The 23,304-nt window shown below is 38.1% G+C and overlaps 1 protein-coding gene and 1 non-coding gene across 2 annotated transcripts; one reads left to right on the forward strand and one right to left on the reverse strand.

Moving 5' to 3' along the window:
• Positions 1-3,216: 3,216 nt before the first annotated feature.
• On the reverse strand, positions 3,217-17,575 carry LOC143292854 (uncharacterized protein C16orf52 homolog A-like). The gene is made up of 4 exons (XM_076603480.1): positions 17,440-17,575; positions 16,089-16,206; positions 15,386-15,598; positions 3,217-14,744 (listed from the first exon to the last, which is right to left on the reverse strand). Exons 2-4 carry the CDS (start codon positions 16,189-16,191, stop codon positions 14,557-14,559), a joined length of 504 nt encoding a protein of 167 aa, XP_076459595.1. The 5' UTR covers positions 16,192-16,206; positions 17,440-17,575; the 3' UTR covers positions 3,217-14,556.
• A 489-nt stretch (positions 17,576-18,064) lies between these two features.
• Trnaa-agc (transfer RNA alanine (anticodon AGC)) lies at positions 18,065-18,137 on the forward strand. Its single transcript has one exon. It is a non-coding gene; the product is annotated as a tRNA-Ala (tRNA).
• The last annotated feature ends 5,167 nt before the right edge of the window (positions 18,138-23,304 follow it).

A 23,304-nucleotide genomic window follows, 5' to 3' on the forward strand; every position in this document is an offset into this window, starting at 1 on the left:
TTTGACTTTCCTTAAAAAATGGTGAGTGGGGTATTCAATATGGACACACAACTGTGCCCTTTACAGACAATAAAGAAAAAATAACTCAGCTTTGTCTGTCTGTGATTAGTTTTTAGTTTCAGTTTTTCAAGGAGGCGTCACTGCATTAGGACAATTCCATATCTGCTACACGTCTGCGAGGCAGATTCCTTACCAGCAGGCTAAGTCAGGCCTTCAGTGCATGGATATATATTTGTTTATCTATCTGAGTTGATTTTTTTTTCCACATAATTTTACCAGAGGACAACACCATTATTGCCATGGGTTCTTTTTCAGCACGCTGTGTGTGTGCTGTACACAGGACCTTGGTTTATCATCTCATCTGAATGACTAGACACTCGGTTCGATTTTTCTACTTTGGAGAAAGGGCATGAGTGCCGCCTTCCTCCTATATAGAGATTAGATCATTGTGTGTGTGGTTCGTTCGTCGGGATCGATGAGGACCATCTAGTCATCCTGGGGGTGGGTGGGTTGGGCAAATGACTGATCAGGCCAATCCGCGCCCGGAAGGTTCTGATGCAGTGTGGACAGGGGATGGTGGCGGCTGTCAGGGACTTGCTGGTACTGCTTTTCCTGGCCTGTCTGCATTGCTCTGCTGCAGCGATTCTGTTGGCCTCACAGGATTTGGTGCCTTTGTGGACAGCTGAACGCCACTTCGGTCTGTCCATTGCATTCAGCTCCCATGTGTCGTGGCTGATGTTGAAGCGCTTCTTTTGGCCTCCATGGGAGCGCTTGCCATGTTGGAGTTCGCCATACAGCAGTTTCTTGGGGAGCCGGTGGTCTGGCATGCGAACTACATGGCCTGCCCAGCGCAGCCGGGCCTGCATCAAGATGGTGTAGATGCTGGGCAAGTTTGCACAAGTGAGCACCTCAGTGTCAGGGATCTTCTCTTGCCACTTTATGCCGAGAAGTTTTCTGAGGCTGGTGGTGTGGAAGTGGTTCAGCTTTTTGGCGTGGCGTTTGTAGACCATCCATGATTCACATCCATAGAGCAGTGTGGTGAGAACTATGGCCTTGTATACTTTGAGCTTTGTCTCCGGGGTGATGCCTCTCCTGTTCCAAATGTTCTTATGGAGTCTGCTGAAGGCAGCACTGGCTTTGGCGAGTCTGGCATTCACCTCGTCGTTGATGACAACTGTGCGAGAGAGTGTACTGCCCAGGTATGTGAACTTGTCCACCGCGTTCAGTCGTTGCCCGTTGATGAAGATGTTTGGTTCAACGTAAGGCTTTCCTGGAGCTGGCTGGTGCATCACCTCAGTCTTCTTTGTGCTGATTGTGAGGCCAAAGTTGTCACAGGCAGCAGAGAACTTGTCGACGCTGTGTTGCATGTCAGCTTCGGAGGCAGCGTTGAGAGTGCAGTCATCAGCAAACAGGAAGTCATTGACGGTGTCTGTCCTCACCTTGGTTTTTGCTTGAAGCCTCCTGAGGTTGAAGAGTGAGCCATCTGTGCGGTACCTGATGCCAATGCCTACGTCAGCGTCTCTGAAGGCATCCGTCAGCATGGCTGAAAACATGAGACTGAACAGGGTGGGGGCAAGAACACACCCTTGCTTGACTCCGTTGGAGACAGGGAATGGTTCTGAAGTTCTGGACAGAGGTGACTCAGACAGACCACAGAGATGCACAGCACTCATTGAGTGAACTAGCCAGGTACAACATCGATATCGCTGCCTTAAGTGAGACCAGACTGGCAGGGAGTTTCATCGTCATCAGGCGATCGTTCACTCCTTTCGGGGGGCCAGCCAGCTTGCCAACGAGAGTTGTCTTCACTGCTAAGCCAACTCCAGCCTCACGTCTCTCCTCAGGTCCGCGACCACTCCAAAAGAAGGTGTAGCCTGCGCCTCGCTCACAGAGTTCGCCTTCTTCTGACAGTCTGGTCTCACTTAAGGCAGTGATGTCGATGTTGTACCTGGCTAGTTCACTCGCAATGAGTGCTGTGCGTCTCTGTGGTCTGTCTGAGTCGCCTCTGTCCAGAAGCGTACGCACGTTCCATGTGGCAATGGTCAATGGGGTGCTCCTTGTTTTCTTCTTTCTTTCCTTTGTGTGTTGACCGCTTGAGTAGGGTCCCCGTCAGCTGTGGTATGCTGACTAGGCTGGTGTGGAGCAGGCAATGTTTAGGCCACCTTTTCTAGCCCCTTCCTCATGCCATGGAGGTGAGTAGTGCTGTCCTGAAGAGGGCTGCTCAGTCGCTCAGGGGGCTGCCTATCTCCACCACTGCTCCAGTCGGTGAAAAACGACCCTATGGCCTGAGCCGCCTGTGGGCAGGTCCGTGGCTATGACTGCCAGTGTACCCACACCTGTCGCTTCATCGCTCGCCTGTCGCCACAGGGCTTGGGGAAAATGATGGTATGGGATGAAGGATGACTGATGACTTGAGCAATGACTTTGTTTATAGTGAGGTGGAGTTGTGCACCATCGACCTCACTCTCTTGTCTGAGACCGTCTGTATCCAGTGGCAAGACAAGGTCAAGACGACTGGAGATGGAAACTGATGCAGTGGATGACCAGGATGTCCTATGTGCCTCATCCTGCCCTCAGCACTCCACAGTGCTCTGCTGCAACCGCCTTCCTCTCTGTTGAACCATGAAGGTTTCTTCCGCAGAGTCCGCCGGATCCAGTCTTCACATGCTTGGGTAGACAAGCCCTAACTCACCGAGGGTTTGAGACCCGTCGGCTACTCTCACCTAGTTTAGCCAACCTGTCAAAGCCGTTGCCCGGGGGTTGGACGCTGCCGCATGCTAGCAGCTTCTAGGACCCATAGGTGAGAGCTGGGTGCCACTGGGGACCAATAGAGGACGAACCACTCCCGGAAGAGCGTGACAAGCCCCCTCTAGAGGTACTACCCCTCCCGTGCGCCCCCTAACCCCCTAGATCATTGTATGTTATATATGTATGCACAAATGTCTGTGTACATGTTTGTGTGACTGCACAGATGTGTGACTGCATAGATAAGTTGATTGCTGAAAAGTATCAAAACACTTTTTACTTTACCAAAAAAAAAGGGGACTATTTTATGCAATGTGTGTGTGTATGCGCGCACATGCATCACATGACGCATAAATTCACAAGGAAGTGTGATGGGTTAAAGGTTCTTAAAACACACACACACACATATAAACACACACACACTCGTGCATACAAGAGAGGGGGATGGGGAGGGGACAGCAGACAAATGTCAATTACTGATTAAGTGGTCTTTATTTTTTCCTGCTATGTACACAAAGAAGATGTGCATTTTAAATTAAGTGTCATCTTGAACATGTTTCATTCATCACAATAATGTATAAACTACAAATGTCAAAATAACAAAAACAAAACATAAAACATGCTCCATGATAAGAAATCATGCAATTTGTTGAAAGCAAAATTTTCTGGTCCACTTAGGAATTCAGAGAACAGTATGGAAACATGGGTAGTTTCTTTCAACATCCTATCAAAACCACTATACTTAACTTTTTAAAAGATTATAAATCAACAAATAAAAATAAATGAATTAATATCTGTAGTTAAAATGTTACATGACTGTCATACTGACTCTGGTATCACATCATTAAAGTAATCATCCCATCCTGCAATTAATCACTGCCTTTTTGTTGAAGAAATATGCTGGGATAAGCATGAGTGACCTGTCTTTCAACATTTACCAACTGTTAAATTCAGAGCACCTTATTTTCATGAGGATAAGTTTTTTTGTTGTTGTTTTTTTATCGTCCAATTTTTAAATAAACCACTAAGCAAGAGATAACTTGTGAAGATGCAAGGAAACTACTTTATTAAGTCATACATGGACAACAACAAAAAAACTCAGAATACCCTGTATATAACACATTTTTCTTTTTTCTTATTCAAAGGCATTTCGTGAACCACTTTCCTTCTACCTTTTCCAGCATTGTGGACTGGAATATCCAAAGAAGGGTGTCATGTTCATGAAATACTTGGCTCAAGTCAATGACAAAGATTATCGTTGGGCTTTCAGATTAAGAACAGAACAATATAACAGATTCAGTTTCATGCACATACTTTTTCTTAATCAAGGCAGATAAAAAATAATCTTAAAAAAAGGAAGAAATAAGAAATCACCTACACAGCTTTTCAAGAAGAAAAAAGAAGGCACACCGACCAGAGAACAAAGATGACACTACTGGCACAGGTTCAAGACAAAAGACAAGAAAAAAGAAGAAGCTATTACCAGCACAAAGAAGGCAGAAAAAAAATTACAACAACAATAATGTTACTGACATATACATTATTTAAGACAATAATTTTAGAAAAAAAAAGAACAAAAAAAAAGGAGGGGGGCAAGAGAGAGGGGGTGGGGGGTGGGGGCTCCAGAGGAAACCCCAGAGAACAACAGAGAAGAGGACATTACTCCACAGATTTTCTCAAATGGGGACTATTTATGTAGGTGCTTTTTTTTTCTTTTTCTTTCTGAGGAAGGGTGGAAGAAAAAACCTGAAAAAAGACAAAGAAATAAAACCAAAGAGAAAAAACTGACAAGAACTGAAAGCCAGCCAACCAACTAACCATTCAAAGAGCAATAAAAACCCCAAAAAGTGAAATATCACCACATATTCTAGGAGCAAGGGGAAAATAAAATGGAAAACGCCTCTGAAATTTAAAAAACTGTTACTTAACCTGTGCTCAAAAAGCTTTCTTGCTGTCCAACCTGTGTGCTGGGCTCTTGTTTTAGTACCTCACTACAACCACTATGATCAATCCTCTATTTTCATCAATTTATCAGTTTCAGTAACAAGTTTCTTTACACAAAGAAAAAAAAACCACCACTAAATGTTTACCTTTACATCAACAAAAGCTCATTTCTATCAATCTATAAAAATAAAAGAAATGTGGGGGAAAAAACATTTATCTGAACCCTGTAAATTCGGGAGCATATTTGAATACACAAAAAATATAACATTTAACTGAGACAGACCTGGTGTCAGAAAAGTAGACCAGTTCTTTAAGGTGACCATGCCCCCACCCTCCCATCATAGCTGACCTGTGTCCAGTAGAAAATCTGTTACTGCTGGATTAAGTTTAACCTTCATAGCATATAACAGGTCAAAACAGGACTAGTGACATAACAGTTATATAACTACACACAAAAAAATATACCTCAAGAACTGCTTGAGACACTACCATCTTGAAATTTCATGTGCAACTTGCTGCCAATAGTGTTCATACACAAAAAAATTGTATTAAATAAAAAAAAGAAAGAAAGAAAAAAGCAAACAAAACTTAGGTGTAAACTGGACAACACAGTTCCAACCCATCATGTACATACATTTCTAGATTTTCATTTACAAAGCCATCAAACAAGAACAAAGGTACAAATTGCACAACATACTCTGAATGCCATGTGCAAAATTAAACCTATTCTTTGTACTACCATAAAAGCTGCTGGCCTAAGTTAGACTACGTTATCATTAAAGTTAAGTTTAATGTTAAAGTTAACATAAAGATTAAGGTTAAAACATGTTTTAGAACTTAGTTTATTTAGAAATAACTCCAGTTACCATCACACTAAGTTATTTATAAACAAAGTGATAAAACATGTGCAGCCAAAACTGCTCTATCCTGGAAGCCATGCCTGGTCCTTAAGTGGTCCTTGACTTAATGGCCATTATCAGTTGCTCACTGTTGATGTACATGAGTGGCACAGAATAAAACCAAGCACTGTAATAACCTCCACTGATGCCTGACATACCCAATGTTTTAAAAATATTCCATATCAGAGCAAAATGGACTGATCTTGGAGCAAACACTGGTCTCTGGTATCATATCATTAAAGTAATCATCCCATCCTGCAATTAATCACTGCCTTTTTGTTGTAGAAATTAGCTGGGATAAGCATGAGTGACCTGTCTTTCTTTGCAGGTGTTCCTTCTTTCTTTTCTTTTTTTCCCTCTTTTTTTTCTTTTAAATACAAAGCTGAGAGAAATAATGGAGCTATTTTTGTATTCCTATGTACAATCATTATACACCACGATAACAGATTTTTTTTTTTCATTTGAGTCAATGCTTGTCCTATTTTCACACACACACACACACACACACACACACTGTACACACACACACACACACACACACACACACACACACTGTTTCACTCTGGAAGGAAAAAAAAGGGAAAGGGAACATTCCACAGCAGTAACACTATCTGGGACCTATAGAGATCAATCTATCTGCAACTGAGAGGAATGAAATTATGAAGGAACTCAACAACAATAACAGAAAATGCATGCATACAATCTGCATGTTAATTTGTGCTGTCACAAAAAAACAACAACACAACAGCAATAACAGAAAATGCATACAATCTCCATGTTAAGTTGTGCTGTCACAAAAATGAAACATTCAACTGATCTTACTTAAATGAAATTTGTTACAGACAGACTACCAATGCATGAAAACATCACTAATGTACTAATCACTAATGTAGTGGGAGCAAAAATGACAAATAATAAACAAAATAGGAATGAATGGTATTTTGCCTCTGGATATTATAATACACACCCAGAAAGACCCATGACATATGGACTGTGAAGTCCAGATTGACTGATTATGAAAGTTAAATATATTGCAGTACATAATAGCAAATGTTCTCAAACACTGACCAAACGAAAATACATAAATTGGCAAAAAAACACAATACTAACAAATAATTTGATGACTCCTTTCCCAAATACTGAAAAAAGAAAAAAAGAAAAAAAAAAATTGTTGCAGCAGACACTAAACTGTCTGTCCATAAGATTCAGTATACCATTTCAGTCATTCTACTGCCTCAGTTTCTCAAATCACTGAGAAAAACTAGTTCAATCTATGGCGATTGAAAACTAGAGGGAAATGTTAAACATTCTACCAAGACAACACAACTAACTGTCCCATGGTGCATACACATTTTTGCACAGTTTATCAAAGGAAACAAATACTACAGCTCAGTCATTGGAAATTTGTCAAGACAAATTTGATGTTACTACAAGGCATAGTCTGCTGCCAAAATGGATGAATCCATTGAACTTACTGCCAACTTTAGAGACACTGCTGCAACTGATTTTTACTGACTAGCACAAAAACAACAACACCAACAAAAAAAAAAAAAACAACTCTGCTCAGCGCTCAATAACTATGAATCCATTAAAAAAAAAAAAAAAATCAGTGAAGTTTTCACAAAAAAGTTATGCTGAAAAATCATCAACACTTGCTTTTCAAAATAACCACAGTATGATTAAAACAAGCAAATACTGGCAGCTGCAGTTGGGTGTCCTTTGATATTGTGTCTTATTAGTCTATCGTAGTCTGAAGATATACTGTACATTATGAATCACGGTGATCTTTCTTTGATACAAAATAGAATCTGACCCAAGAACATGACTAGAGCTAAATGTAAAATTGATCTATTTTAACAAGGCATCTTAAAACACAATATACCATATGTTTTTATTTAAGTGTAATGACAAATATTAATATGTGACTTAAAAACATAAACATCAATGTAACAAGAAACCAAGAAGACCATATGACACAGAAATGCATGCATGCACACTCAAAACACATTACTAGTGAAATTCTTCAGATTATCAATGATTCATTTTTTATACTACAAGACTAGAAAGATGAAAGGTGCAAAACTATCCAGGTTGTCAATGAACGGACAGAGCCAAACTGATCTTGGATTAATAAAAGTGCTGGGGGTTCCCCCCCCCCCCACCCCACCCCCCGAGGTAAGTGCTGGCAAGCGCTATCACCTCAGGCCTACAACTGATATAGAAAAACTAGATCATCAAAGAAAACCTGGCTGATTCAATGGGCCATTTCTTATTGTGTGAAGGTGCGAGCTCAGACATCCATAACAAGAAATCATGCCACATGTACAGGTCTGTGACACTGACTTGATGATCTCTGTTGGCTGACAGACTTGAAAATATGCCAACATGAAAAATGAAAGATGTGAGCAAAGTTCAAGAAACATAACAGAAACTGAGAAAGAATGACACATACAATGAAATTTCTACAGTCCACATATCTCTAAGCAACATACCCCCCCTCCCTACAGGGTACCCCCCACCCTCCCCACCCTACCACCCCCCACCTCCCCTCGACCCCCCTCCCCACCCCCCAAGTAAAACAACAACACAACATTATGTACAGAATTCAGATGTGTATACGCAGGACTCAAAGCATACTCTCAGTAACTTACTCCAACAAAATTGATCAAAACACATCAGCAATGAACATCCACTGCAGACTGAGTGTGCTAACAGCAAAAGACATCTGCATGGTTTTTATATCATTAACGTTGTCATTTGTGAAAACATTAAAAAAACAAAAACAAAAAAAACATTTCTGTACAAAGTCTTGAGAAAAAAAGAACAAAAAACAAAAACAAAAAACACTTACTGCACAACGAAAGTCTTGGATGCCAATGAGGGATGGTTAAGTAATAAAAATGTTTGATCAAAAATTGACTAATACCATCAGTTTGTCTCTGGAAAATAAGTGGGTGAGAAAAATAATGAAAAATTAATATTGGAATAGACAAGCAAGTCACCAACTGCTCAGCAAATGCTATATACATTGGAAGAAGAAGAGGAGGAATGAGGAGGAGAAGGAGAAGAAATAAATATCAAAATAATAATAATAAGAAGAAGAACAAGAATAACCACCACTGCAATAATAATAATAATAATAATAATAATGAAGAAGACGAAGGTGATGGTGATGATAACACGATGGTAATACTACAACCACTACTCCTACTACCATTTATAATCACAATAACAACAATAGAGATACATAATGAATTAGAATGCACTTTTAAAATTTTTTGGCCAAATGTTACCAGTACAAACAGGAAAAAAGCAACTGAACTCAGAACACTGAACAAACAGGGAATGGACACACACCATGAAAAAGAATATTTATCAATCATAAACACAATGTGAACACATCTGTACATAGTTGTATTTATCACAGATAATGTAATTAACTTTCCAATGAAAACAAAACATGCTGAAAACATTCTTGATTACCAACTCTTTTCACTGTGGTGGTTTTTTTTTCAAGTGTTGGCATTATTCTGGGCAGGAACTTAGCAAATTTTGATACTCCTTTCCAAAATTCTCAGACATTTAAATCCCCCAAAGAAAAGTAACATAAATGATGTGAATGCAACTTGAAACAATAAGCAAGCTGCATACATGTAAATGCTCACAGAACCCCCTTGACCTTCCCATCAAGATAGCATGAAAACATCATTAAAGGAAATGTTACTGATGTTTGTTATCATGTTATGAATCATTCACCACCCTCATGGTTTCCATGGAAATAAGCAATACTGACAAAATGTTATATTCATACTCTGTCAGTCTGTGACTTTTCCATTCTCAGTTATGCAGTACATATTTCAATTTTGTTATCGGTTATGAAATTGTCTATCCTTACTTAGTTCAACATCAAAAATTTTCATATGAAATCACCAAGTATGCAGGCATTGAGATTTGACTCCATGATCTTAGTGAGAGGGCCATTGCCAAGAACCATGGAGATTATTTCACTGTCATTGGTCTTTGAAAAAAGGAAAACAGAAATCACCTCTAGTTTTCATAACCCTTAATTTTGCACAATAATGCACCTCCGCTTCTCAACAAAACCTCTTACTTTATCATAACTGATCTTAAGTTGTCAAAAATTTAAAGAAAAAAACAACAAGACGCACATGTTTAAGAGTTTGATCCTGTGCTCTTAAAACATAGCCAAGGTCAGGATGATTGAGCAAATACAACAGAATTCAAATTCCACCTTTTCATTTGTCAGGACACTCTGAGTTTTGAGAACTCTACATTTCTCTACCCCTTTACAAAGTCAGTCAAAGCTTTACACAAATTTGTCAAACCATTATTTGTGTGTGTGTGTGTGTGTGTGTGTGTGTGTGTGTGTGTGGAACAAGTACAAATTTCATGTTAAACCAGTTTCTTTGTCCTTATAACCTTAAACCGCAGTCTTGGTGATATTAATCAATCATTCTGAACAGAACCTGCTGGTTCAAGCCAAACTGGAACTGGTCCTGCTATTTGCAAGTCACTGCTGTCACACACACACACACACACACACACACACACACACACATACACACACACATATATACACAGACACACACATACACATGTGCATGCATGTGCACAATGCAAGCATGAGCATGCAAATTTTTATTGAAACTTCAAAAAAGGAGAAAATAAAGCTAATTCTTGCCTTTCTTTTACAATTTAATTTCAGGGCAGATAAAATGGAAACAGCTGTTTCTGCTAACAAGTCCATTATTTCTCTGCATTCTTGGTGTGTCAGACTACATAAGTGTGCTGTCTCATGATTTATTTTGCTTTTGATTCACTGTAACATATTTTTGCAAGTGGGCTTGATGTGAATAGACAAAAAAATCTGGTTATACCACATCTTTTTTTTTTCTTTTTTTTTTTTTGATAAGCCTGAAATGGTTCAAATGGCTTCCACATCAAGAAAAAATGGTTCCAATGATCCAAACCATCATTCTGAAAAAGAAAGGAAAAAAGAAAAAGAAATAAACTCTGTTGTAGTTTGAAAATAAAGAGAAATAATACTGCTAAAATATTTGAGAAACTGATGCTTCTTCAGCGCTGTTTCATAATCATAGAACAGACCAAATGCAACACGAAAGGCATCACTGGCATAAATATTTTTACAAATACATTATCTTAAACCAGCCATTTGTTGCAAACAAGCCCGAATGATGACATGCAAGAAAGTCATTTGTGTGAAACTAAACTATATAGTATAACCATGAGTGAATATTTCATTCATTTCAAAAGGAACATTTCTAAAGGGAAGAAACACAGCTTCCAAACACTATCTGAATCATGTTTTTGTCTGTAAAAGTCCTTATTTTCATGAATTTTAAAAAGGTCAGCGTACATATACCTTGCACAAATATACAAGATATACAATTATAGTTTAACCTAATTTTTAACAGTACTGATGCAGTATTTTCTTTAATCATATTATTTACAAAATACAAAAATGAACAAAACAATGGAAATATGATTCATTATGAGGTCAATCTATCATCTATCTACTTGTCTGTTTGTCTGCCTGTCTGTTTCCATTCACCAATCTATTCATCCATGTCAGTCTACTAGTTTAAATCTCTCTATCTATCCATTATCTATCTTATCTATCAGATATATCACATCTATCTATCTGTCTATGTCTTTAAAATCTTCGATAAACCCATGGCTGAATTTATGGATAACAACAATACACTCAATAGAAATAAAAAAGATTAATAATTCCTTCAAAAAAAAACATGCTTCTTCCTTCAAAAACATTCTTCGCTAAGAGTCAACGCTTCTGATTATTTGATCACTCTACTGAAGGCAATTATATCAACTGAACATAATCCTCTTACTCCATCCCGTATCCCTAACTCACAATTCCTAATGTCTCTCTCTCTCTCTACCTTTATTATTGTTATCATTTTGCTATCAGGTTAATGTTGTGTTAAATCATTGCAAATGCATTCTGAGACAAAGGCATATAAAAAGATTAAGCTTCAGGCCTAAAATCTCCATCCTTGAGTATTAAAAGTCAGCTAATCATTATTTGCCAATCAACCTTTACCTTTCCTAGTTTTGGACTCAGACCCAAAACTCTCTCTCTCTCTCTTAGTCTCTCTCAGATGGCATTAAAAAACCCAAAAAAAACACAATGGTAATGGTATTATCTCTTTAACTTTCTTCTCTTGTTTCTGCCCTTTTGTCAAACACATGGCTAAAACCATATATAAAAATAGACTACATCGTATTCAGTGATTGTCTCAACAGTGGAAGAGGAATAATACATCTGTACAATAATAATAATAATAATAACAATGATAATAATAAAAAAAATAATTACAACAACGATGATAATAATATTCATACAGTACTTGCTGACATCTGAAAGCACATTACAAAAACAAAACAAGCACACTTGTCAGTCAGACATAAAACACAAAAGAATACACACACACACACACACACACACCGTGTGCGCGCATTCAAATGAACAGACAACTAAGTGATCACACACCCAATCAAACAAACACCTTCTCTACACCACAAAAAACAGATACACACACACTCAATGGAACCATAATTGGGGAAATGTCTTGTGAAGATTTAGGACATTTTATTCAAGTAAAAGATCCACTCGAAACCCAGACAGATTAATTCGATGTTATATATAAGTGATATGAATAAAATATCCATTCAGCTTTCTCACCATCTCCCAGTCCTCTGACTAATGCACCTGACAGCCCCTCTCTTTTCTGTTACTTTCAATCTATTATGTTCACACACAACCCTTCTTCAGCATTCTTTTCTCTTTTTTGGTCTTTCCTCAGTGGCATCAAAATTTTATGAATAAACAATTTTCTATATACATAAAATAAACATATTTTCAAAAACATACTGAACGATCAAGTGAGCTTATCACATTTAAAAAAAAAAGAAAAGAAAAGAAAAAATATACCATTTACACTGATCAAATACACAGATGCATGCATTTCTCCTCCTCTTTCAAATTCCATTCTCCTTTCAAACTGCTTTCAACAACATGGGGCCAAACTATACAAGAATTTTGTGTGCATGTCCAAGAAAATGAAACAAAAGTGGATAAAAACAGTCTTTTATCTTTAAAATATTGTTGCTGAAATAAAATCTCTGCTTTCTTTGGTATGAAATTAAACATTACAAACCAGTAAATAAACATATCAACTTAGCTGTGATTAAACTTGGAAGAGATACAGGCAGATCTTTTCATTAATGCTTTGATCTGGAAACCATTGTTAATGCACAGTTTTTATGACACACATCAGGTCAGCAAAAGAAAAAGACAACAATGGACACTGATGAAACTGCAATCAGCCTGTTACTAATGCATTTTTTAATATTGACAAAAAATGTTATACTTTAACAGCCATCTACATCATACCAACCTACTTTTCCTCGTTCCAAACCTAGGTCTTTGCCTACAATGGCACAGAACCAGCTTCAAATTTTTTGTTTGTTTTTTGATAAACTTTTTTCAAGTCCACGTCAAACAACTTCCACAAAGGAATTTTTTTTAACTCTGAAAAGAACACACAGAAGCAATGAGGCTGTTGCTAGCATAATTCTTTCTCTTGTTTATAAAGATTGTAACAAGCCAACAAAGATGGTTAATTAAGCAGAGAAAGAAAAGCATCTTCAAAAACGGTTGAAACAATCCATCATCAATCATTTAGTTATTTATGGGTTCATAAATCATGAACTGATCATTTAATATGTGAACTTGTACACTGCTTAGAGTTAGTCCCGTATTTCTTATTTCTTTCTTGGATTTGGAATTTATTCAAACATGCTGTAAATTTGGAGTTATTCCAGTATTTCTTATTTCTTTCTTGGATTTGGAAGTTGTAAATTTTCTCTGTGAGTAATATATCAGAAAATCCGAAGAGCTATTTTAACAGAAATGATGAAGTTTCTTGACAATCAAACAGTGACTGAAAATGGTAACAAACAGCAACAACTGAGCTCAACCTCCTTGGGCATTTGTTTGTCAATAAAGGAGGAAGGAGAGGAATAACCTGACTGACAATATATGCAAATGAAAAAGCTTTTTTTCAAAAAAATGGTGAAGCCTTTCCATAAGTTCAGTGTGAGATATGGACATTCAAAGCAAATCTTAACACTAATAACAGCATAGTGCAGCCAGTGTTTCATGTGCTGTGAATTTTGCTTGACACGCAAACATTGCAAAAGGCATATTTGTGCACAAAATCTGATGCATGGAAATGTTTTTTCAGTAACATTTCTTTCAAAGCACTGAAAATAATTTGAACATGATCAATCATACAATTCTAAACTATCAAACTGCTGTGGTATATTCCAATGAATCAAAAAAAAAAAAAAAAAAAAAAGAAAGCTCCAATGTAACAGCGACAACAATGAATGATTTTGCCCCCTTTTTGAGCATTGGGACCCAAAATTCAACACTGTACAGGTGTTCATATAAATAATCAATCAATAATTTCATTCTTTAAAATGCAGCAACTTGCAACAAGAATGCACATTCAGATCCAGACTGGAGATTAACAATAATAATAATCATATATATATATACATAAAAAATTTGTATTGTAATTTGAATAATAAAATGCGATAAAGAACATAAAATGGTTTCTGAAAGTTTCTTTAATAAGTTGAAAGAACATATTCATAATCCTGAAACAAAGTATAGGATATAACAATATTTAATACATTTATAGTAAATTGAACCATAATCTAAAAAATAAAAAAAAAGATAAATGGAACAACTGTTAGAAAACCATCCTCAGGGACATAAATAACACTTTTCCCCTAATGCCAGATATCATGTAATACAAGGAACACTGTGGGCATCTAATGCTTGGTTCAAACATCCCATGGATAACAACAGTTGATACTTTAACAGTGAGGCAACACATCACAGAACTGGCAGACACACTCGACTGGAGAACAGTTCAGAGATGACTGTGAAGAAGATGGCCATGATGAACAGCACATATGCCGAGCCAACCTGTGTGTGATGCGGCAATTTGTATGGTTGACCTCCAATTGCTGCCACATGAAAACCAATGGGGAATACTACTGCAGCCAGGCAAAAAAACGTCACTGAAAAAAAAGAAAGAGAGCAAAAAACTAGGACTGAACTCTGCACTTCAGACCGGTTTACATTTGCTGTGTTCACTGAACTACACTGGACTGTTGGTCAAGATACTGCAGAACTTGTGCCTGAAATTTCTGTTTAAATCTAAGTGGTTGTGCTTAACTGTATACTGAGTTGCTGATGTCATTGTATTCTAATTTCTATTCACTATTCTGATGTTTGTGGTCCTATTCTTCGAAATCAACTGAAATCTTCACAAACTTATAAAACAACAATATCATTCAATTGTAATTCATATGTCACACCTAAAAACAGGCTTATGCCCAATCCATTGAAATACACTGATCAATATTTAACATTCAATGACAGATAAAGAAACTTATCCGACTGAATAAAGGAGATATTTAATGATTGAAGCATTCCAAATTTGTTAAACTTGATCAATAGTAAGTGCTGTCTGCCAACTTTTTGTTCCTTTAAAAGATATCACAATTATCAACTAGGTATGTGGAAGGAAAACAACTACACATCTTTCTAACAACTGACATCTTAGTCCACTATTATACAGAGATTTAACAGACATCAAAAATAATTTCTGACTAAAATCAGTTAAGAGGAAAATAAAGAAAAGAGAAAAAAGACTTACTTGCAAACAGAGCCACCCATCTGACATGTCTCGCAGCCCGTCGGTGCCAGTGAGACAGGAAAAGCAAGACACAGGTGATAGTGAGGCAGACAATGCCACCCATGATACACAGAAAGGCCATCATCCACTCAGTGGGAAGCTGAGGCCAGGTGCAAACCTCTGGCCGACCATGTATAATCTGGCAATGCTGTGTCAGACCCAGACGCATATTTCCTGTCACAGGTAACAGATTTAGACATCAGCAGAAGAAAGAAAAAGAAATTGCAATGGACTAGACATGTATATATATCTAAAGAAGAAGATGTAGGACCATATATTATAATGCAACACATTGCAACATTGCAACAATATAAGAAATCACTTGAGGGATCAGGGAACCAAGAGGTGATTATGCTGTCTCACTTATATGCCCTAAATAAAAGGTAAAGTTTGCAACTTTCTGAATCACACAGGTCATTTGTTACTGAGCATATGATATTGAGCATTACTTGTCAATTTTACAAATCTATTAAACCATAAGTGGTGCAAAATTAGGAAAGGGAAGAGTGTCATGAGAAACTGGATGGTACAAATATCGCCTGCTGAAAAGACAATTCAAATTAAACCTCACATCATCTGTCTTCACTGGTAACATCAGCTCAAATAAGATATATACTTTATTATTTTATATTCATCTTTATCTAATAGAAATTGACTATATTACCTGCTTCACTGGTAACAATCCAGTCTGGGTTGGCTAAGCTGCCAATAGCAAAGATATCTGCCATGAAAAACAGGATTCCTGACAATGCTATTAGCTTATCCATCTTCAGCAGTCATCCCTGCAAAGCCAACAGTAACATTCATCTTCAATTATTTCACACTACAAACAGAGACAAACTTTGTCACAAAGGCAAAAAATTGCTCAAGTTTTTGCTTAAGTTTTCATATTTTGTGAAAACAAATTGTGAATTACTGACATAGGTTTAGTGGCAACCTTCTCAGAGTTCTAGCTACAACTGAGTATGTCACAACATGGGCTCAAATGTGAAGACTGGAACATTTAAAGTATGTAGTATGTGCTATTACTATTAGAACAAAGTATCAATTCACACTATTCTGCATGTGCTATCAGAACAAAGTATCCATTCACGCTATTCCATCACATCATCAAGAAATGAAATGATGTGTGCAGTGGTTGAATGGTTAGAGCATTTGATTGTCACCTATGATTCCTGAGTTTTATAGTAAGTGCACATGGTGGGTTAAGGGTGGAGATTTTACCAGTCTCCCAGGTCAACATATGCACAGACCTGCAAGTGCTTGAACCTCCTTCATGTGTATGTGCACAGAGAAGATCAAATACACATGTTAAAGATCCTGTACTTGCAATCCATGTCAGTGTTCAATGGATTAAACTTATAGAAACAAGAATATACCCAGCATGCACATTTGAAAACAGAGTATGACAAATGGTTATATACTCATGTGTGTGTGTGTGTGTGTGTGTGTGTGTGTGTGTGTGTGTGTGTGTGTGACTGAAAACATGACTGAATGACAAGAAATGAATTAAGTTGAGCACGCAAAGGCAGTTCTCACTCAGCTCTACCCTGGCAGACAGCCTGATGTGTAACTGACACTGTGTAAAGCGTTTACAGCTTCGCCTCTGACAGAGACTAGGCACTATATAAATATCCATATCATCATGATCAGCATATCATATTCGACATGTGGTAGAACTTCCTATTCATGTACAGTTGTACACAGTCATATACCTCGTCTCCGTTAGTGACTGTCCCACCAATATCACCACAACCTCTTCCGCCTGCCTCCTAGAACGCTTCCAAGCAATAGGGATCTAGCATGCTTCGCTGCAAGTTTTGTTTCTTTCTTCTTCTTTTCTTTTTCCTCAGAATCTGAGGCATTACTGATGTCTGTTAAGTACTTATTTTGCAAACGCTAAAAATGAAACGGGATAATCTTCTGTTCGTCGGGCTTACAGTACAAAAACACTTATAAATTTTAAGTGTGTATGTTTACAGTCTTGTTCACAAACAGGTCACGTCAAAACATACCATGACATGAATTCGTGGATGCAACAAAGCTGAGTTACTTATGGTTCCGGATTGAAAATAAAACCAAAATCTTCACAATAAAAAAAAATTCGTATATTGAGCATATCCTCAAAGTGCGCAAAATAGACCGCTGGAGAGTTCCGTGCTGACATGACCTGCAGAGGCGCGTCACATGATCTGTGCTCTCGAAGTTGATTGGCTCTCCAAAATTTCGAGATCGAGAGAGGCAGAACGTGCGAAACAGAAGGGTTCTTTCTTCGATTTTTGCTCATATTTTGTTCTTTTTTCATTGCGCACATATTGTACAGAGCTTGTTTGTAACAATGGAGGCTATCAACGGAAGAAATGGGGGACAGTAAATGTTTGCTACTTTTGTCTTTTTCGATCGCCTTCGGCATTGCTCGCGATTTTTAGTAAAAATGTAATGCGCATGCGCAAGATCCAAGATGGCCGCGGAACTTTCGAGCGGTCTATTATCGTGTAAACAAAATAAACAAAAACCATAAAAAAAACAGTTTAAGAACTGAATTTACTCTTGTAACCAGTATCATTGTGTTCTATTCCTTTGAAACATGCTGAAATTACAACAAATTCATATATTTAATTTTCACACCCTCTTACAGGTGGGGATGTAGCTCAAGTGGTAGAGCGCTCGCTTAGCATGTGAGAGGTACGGGGATCGATACCCCGCATCTCCAAATTTTTTTTCTTGTTGTAGCTAGTTTCATTATCATAATTATCGACGAAATATTTGAAATACAGGAATATAAAAACTATAATCTCAGTAGATCATTACAAATAAGCTGGGTAATCGGCGTTTGAAGGGGGTGGGGGAGGGGGGGGGGGCAACAAACAAACAAATGTAAGTGAAAAAAAAATGAAGAAAAAAGAAGAAATAAATAAATAAACCTGGGTCAAACACGCTGCAGACCACCGTAGGTTTGTTGTTGTTGTTTTTGTTTGTTTTTTTCTTCTGTTATTTATTCAAAATATTTTTTAACTACTGACTATGAGAACCAGCCATGAAATCGCCAAACGACTGTCACGGCGTACGTCATTATCGAAACTTGTGCTAATACAATAATTATTATTAATGGCAACATGGTTTTTAATCAAGAAAAAAAAACTTTAAGAATTTTCAGTAACTTCGTACACAGTGACATTTAACTTGATGCCGGTTTTAACTATTCTAAGTTATTTCTAACTAAAGGTAAACACTGTAACCAATTTGTCAGATAAAGCTGTGTGCTTTCCCTCAGTGCTGTCACCCTCAGTGTATTTGGTGTACGGAGACAAAACATTTCAAAAGCCAATAAGACGTTTGGATGTACCTTTATTCATGGCAATTAAAATAAAATAAAATAAAAATCATGGTCTCTATTTAGTCAAACATTGCGTTTATTTTACTCAGTGGTTGTTCTGTTTCTAATGTATGCCGCGGACTTGGCCCGCGACGAGTTTCAGTTGAATGAGGGCGCAGTTGTGCCGTGTGTCCGAGTCACGGTGTGTGTGTGCCGGTTCAGTGTGAACTCAGAACTCAGAACTCATTTAATTGTCGTAAAACCATCATAGGAATTATGGACACTATAAACTAGACACAACAAGCAAACAAAAAGTAAAAGCAATAAGTTGTGAGCACATGCAGGATATTCCATAAGACATAGTTATGGACTGCGAACTTTAAAGCAGTGTGTGTGTGTGTGTGTGTGTCAGTGTGTGTGTGTGTGTGTGTGTGTGTGTGTGTGTGTGTGTTGAGGTGCGCCGTCACGATCAGGGATGGTTCGGATTAACTGGTTGCATTGACCTGACCGTGAAGCGTTCATGTGTGGGCTCACGGTACTGTAGTTTTAAGTTACGCCGCCGCGGCCAAACCTGGCTATGCCACTGAAAGTATTTCTGTCATATAGCCTAATGCTTTCTACGCTGTCGATCATTTGCCTTTTAGATATACATATTGGTGTAATTATCACGGCAGTCTTCAGTCTGAACTGAATGGCAGCTAGGGAACGGGAACTCAGTTGTCCAAATCGCCCCGGCATAGTGAAAACGGCGGCGCCTAAGCCCCCGATTTCCTGTACGTCAGTATTGCCGTCTAATCAGTGGCCGAGAGCGAGAGTGTCAGTGATAGGCCTCCTCCCCACCCCCCACCTCCTTTTTTTCTCATTTTTTCTTCAGTTTTTCAGTTCTCTTTTCTTTTTCTTCTTCTTCTTTCTTGCGTTTTTCTTCTTTTTCATTTTATCTATTTTCGTGAAATCTGGATTATCTTTGTCTGTAGTCTGAACCTTTTACAATTAGAACTTCGAAATCTTTCGCTGTGCTTGTTAAGGATGATCATCAGTGTTACAGGCTTTTCCGCCGACTCTCTTTTTCAATAATTTTCAGCGGTTTCATTGATTGAATTCACAATTATGATTCAACAATATTCCCACTTCCTTTGCAAATTACAACTATGAAGCAAAATGGCACTGAAATCTCCATTTTTGTTCTAATGTCACCATTCACTGGTAGCTTGGAGAAAGTCTGTGGTGGGTTGTGGTTTTTCTCCCATTACCAGTAAACTGCGAGGGATTTGAGGAGGCCACACGGAACACAAGGGACGCTACCCGAACCACAACAGGTCTATCAAACGGCTCTCTCCCTTTAGATAACTTGCAGATCAATACATGAGTGCTGAGTTCGTAGAAATCAGTAAATAACAGAAGAGAATTAAAAAAATATATATATATTAAAAAAAGAAAAAAGAAAAAAAAGACACACACACTCACACACACACACACACACACACACACACACACACACATGGCATACAGGCACAAGCATGGTGTTAGTAAAATGCATAGGAAAAAAAATGAACAAAATGAAACAAACAAACATACACAACACACACCGCACCACAGACCAGAATGAGGGATGGAGGGTGAGGGAAGTTCTCGATCAGCTGAGTCCACCATACACATTTGACAAACAGTATCATTAAAACGAACGATTTACATAACACATGTGGAAAAGTTGAAGGTGGTTGGGCAGTGGTGTTGTTTCTGGGAGTGAGTTTCATAGTAGGGTGGCGCCTGATCGAGCTGAGTTAACCAGACTGGATTTGAATAAGTCGGTGGGAAAGGGGGGGTGGAGGGGTGGGGGTGGGGTGTGGGGGGGTCCTTGATGAATTTACACTGAGAAAATGTGTCTATTTATGTTGGTGGTGCATTCTGTTACACTACATTAACATTCCAATCGAATTATGTAACAGGGAACTAGCAACTGATTAAGTAAGTTGGTGTCAGTGTGCGCCAGTGTGTGTATGTGTGTGTGTGTGTCTGTTTGTGTGTGTGTGTGTGTGTGTGTGTTTGTGTGTGTGTGTGCTCATGTAACCCAGCCATGTTATGGGCTATGCAACACACACATATGCGCGCGCGCGCGCACACACACACACACACACACACACACACACACACACACACACACCCGGCACACATACACGCGGAACACGCGCGCCGGAAAGAGAGAGAGAGAGAGAGAGAGAGAGAGAGAGAGAGAGAGAGAGAGAGAGAGAGAGAGAACACTGAACACTGAAACCAGTGTTTAATGTCATTAGCTGTAAATCTCTGGTGACATAGTAGGTACTAATCAGAACATGGTGCAAAACAGATAAAATGGAACGGAAAGGACGAACAGAATTGAAAGAAAAGTAAACTGACTAATAAGAGATTAGCGACACTTTGGCACTTTGTTATTAGCTTAAAGTACATGTGACAGGGGGTAATGTGTCTTTTTTCAGTCGTCAGTTCAGTTCGTGAGAGAGAGAGCGCGAGAGAGAGACAGAGAGAGGAGGGGGTGGGGGGAGGGGACGAGGAGAGGGGCGGCAAGACAGGGCAATTCACGACAAGACATGACAAAATTCTTTATTTTCGAGGATAATAGATACAGAAGCATTTGTATGCTTTAAAAAAAAATTATTTAAGGTGTCTCTGTTCACCTTAGGGTTTACACTATACATCATACAAGACAAAATCAAAATTTAATGTATGCGATAGGAAACCACACACACACACACACACACACACACACACACACACACACACACACACAGAGGCGCGCGCGCAAATGAACGCAAGCGCAAGCGGCTGTAACTTTAACTGAGCCCAGGAAGGTCGACAATACAATGACATTGGTAATGTGCACATGAAGTTTTGTCTTCTTCTTCTTCTTCTTATCATTGCCGTGATTATTAGTTATTATTATTATTATCATCATCATCATTGGTATCGTTTCACCTCTCTTTCTCCGTGTGTGTATGGGGGTGCATGTCATGGTAGTGTGTAATTATCAATTCAGTTGTTATTTTATTGGGAATATGTGCATTGTATATTTTTCTATCTTCGTGGGCCGACTACTTTGTACAATATTGTTGCTTACTTCCCTTTATTTTCTGTTTCGTGCGGTCTGCGTTGCTAAGCATTTCAATGCATGTCGTGACATGGTCACTTATTATCACTTATTATTGTTTCTTGTATAATCTCGTTACTGACTGACTGACTGAAACCATTTATTGTCAGATTAACTGTTTGTTGTACTGACATTTTCGCAACCATTTGAATAAAATATTAACTGAGCAACACAAGGAAATTCTGATTTGAGGAAGGTATGATTTAAAATAAATAAAATAAATTAAAAAAAACAAAAAAAACCACACACACAAACAAACAAACAAACATATTTAACAAATCAAGGTACCAAAATTCATTAATATCATTATCTCCAAAAAATATTCTAACGCACCCACATACTCACATACGTTTCTCCCCCACCCTCTCTCTACATACATCCATGCATGCACACAAATGCCCATTAAAAATTCCCCTACCTCATTCCCCTGCCCACTCACTCACACACACACACACACACACACACACACACACATTCACACTGTCTCTCACTCTTTCTCATCAAATTAAGGTTTCGTAATGTAATCAAGACGACATATTACATGTTAGGGTCGAACAGTTCCACTAATTAGAATAATGGGAACTTTGCTCTACAAGTAAATCTGACGCTATCACCCAAAACGAAACACTATTTTGGATTAAATAAAACAGAGGGGAACCTCTGCAACAGAAAGGGGATGAAACAAATTAGAAAAACCGACCAATTGGATGGCTTTTAATTAGGTCAACTGCGGTTTTTGTCAGAGACCAACCATTTTCTTTGCTAGGGTGAAAAACGCTGGACATGACTAATGGAAGATTAAAGGATGTAATCATATCATGAAGGGGTTTGAAATGTAAATGTGTATCTGGACATTCGAGCAAAAAATGTGGGATGTCAAGGGTCTTACCACAAATACATAGTGGTGACGGTTTCAAAAATCTGCATAACCATGCATTAGTTCTTAGCCTGTGTGTCAAGTTTCTTGTGGAAATTGATCCTGGGGGGTTAGTGCCTTTTCTTGCTGGAAGAGAGAGATCCCACCAGAGCTTCTTTTTTGAGTTTTCTAAGAACTGTTTCTGTCTGAAATTCCAGATATATGTTGAGAGAATAGTACAAGCTTACAAGTTTACAGCTAATCTCGTTACACACACACACACACACACACACACACACACACACACACACACACACACACACACACACACACATACACACACAGATAGACAGATGAGAGATCACACGTTTTAGGTATGTGTGACTATTGAACTGAGTATTTTATTGATAATGTGTGCATCATTAATTATATCATATCATTTACTTATCCATTCAGTATATTTCATGTACCCCACTTCATATGTGTATATAATTATGAATGCATATCATGTGTAATTATTGAATCGAATATTTTTTATTGGTTATGTGTGCACTGAATTATGCATT

The sequence above is a fragment of the Babylonia areolata genome, chromosome 18 (assembly GCF_041734735.1).
Source record: "Babylonia areolata isolate BAREFJ2019XMU chromosome 18, ASM4173473v1, whole genome shotgun sequence".
Classification (NCBI taxonomy): Eukaryota; Metazoa; Mollusca; class Gastropoda; order Neogastropoda; family Buccinidae; genus Babylonia; species Babylonia areolata.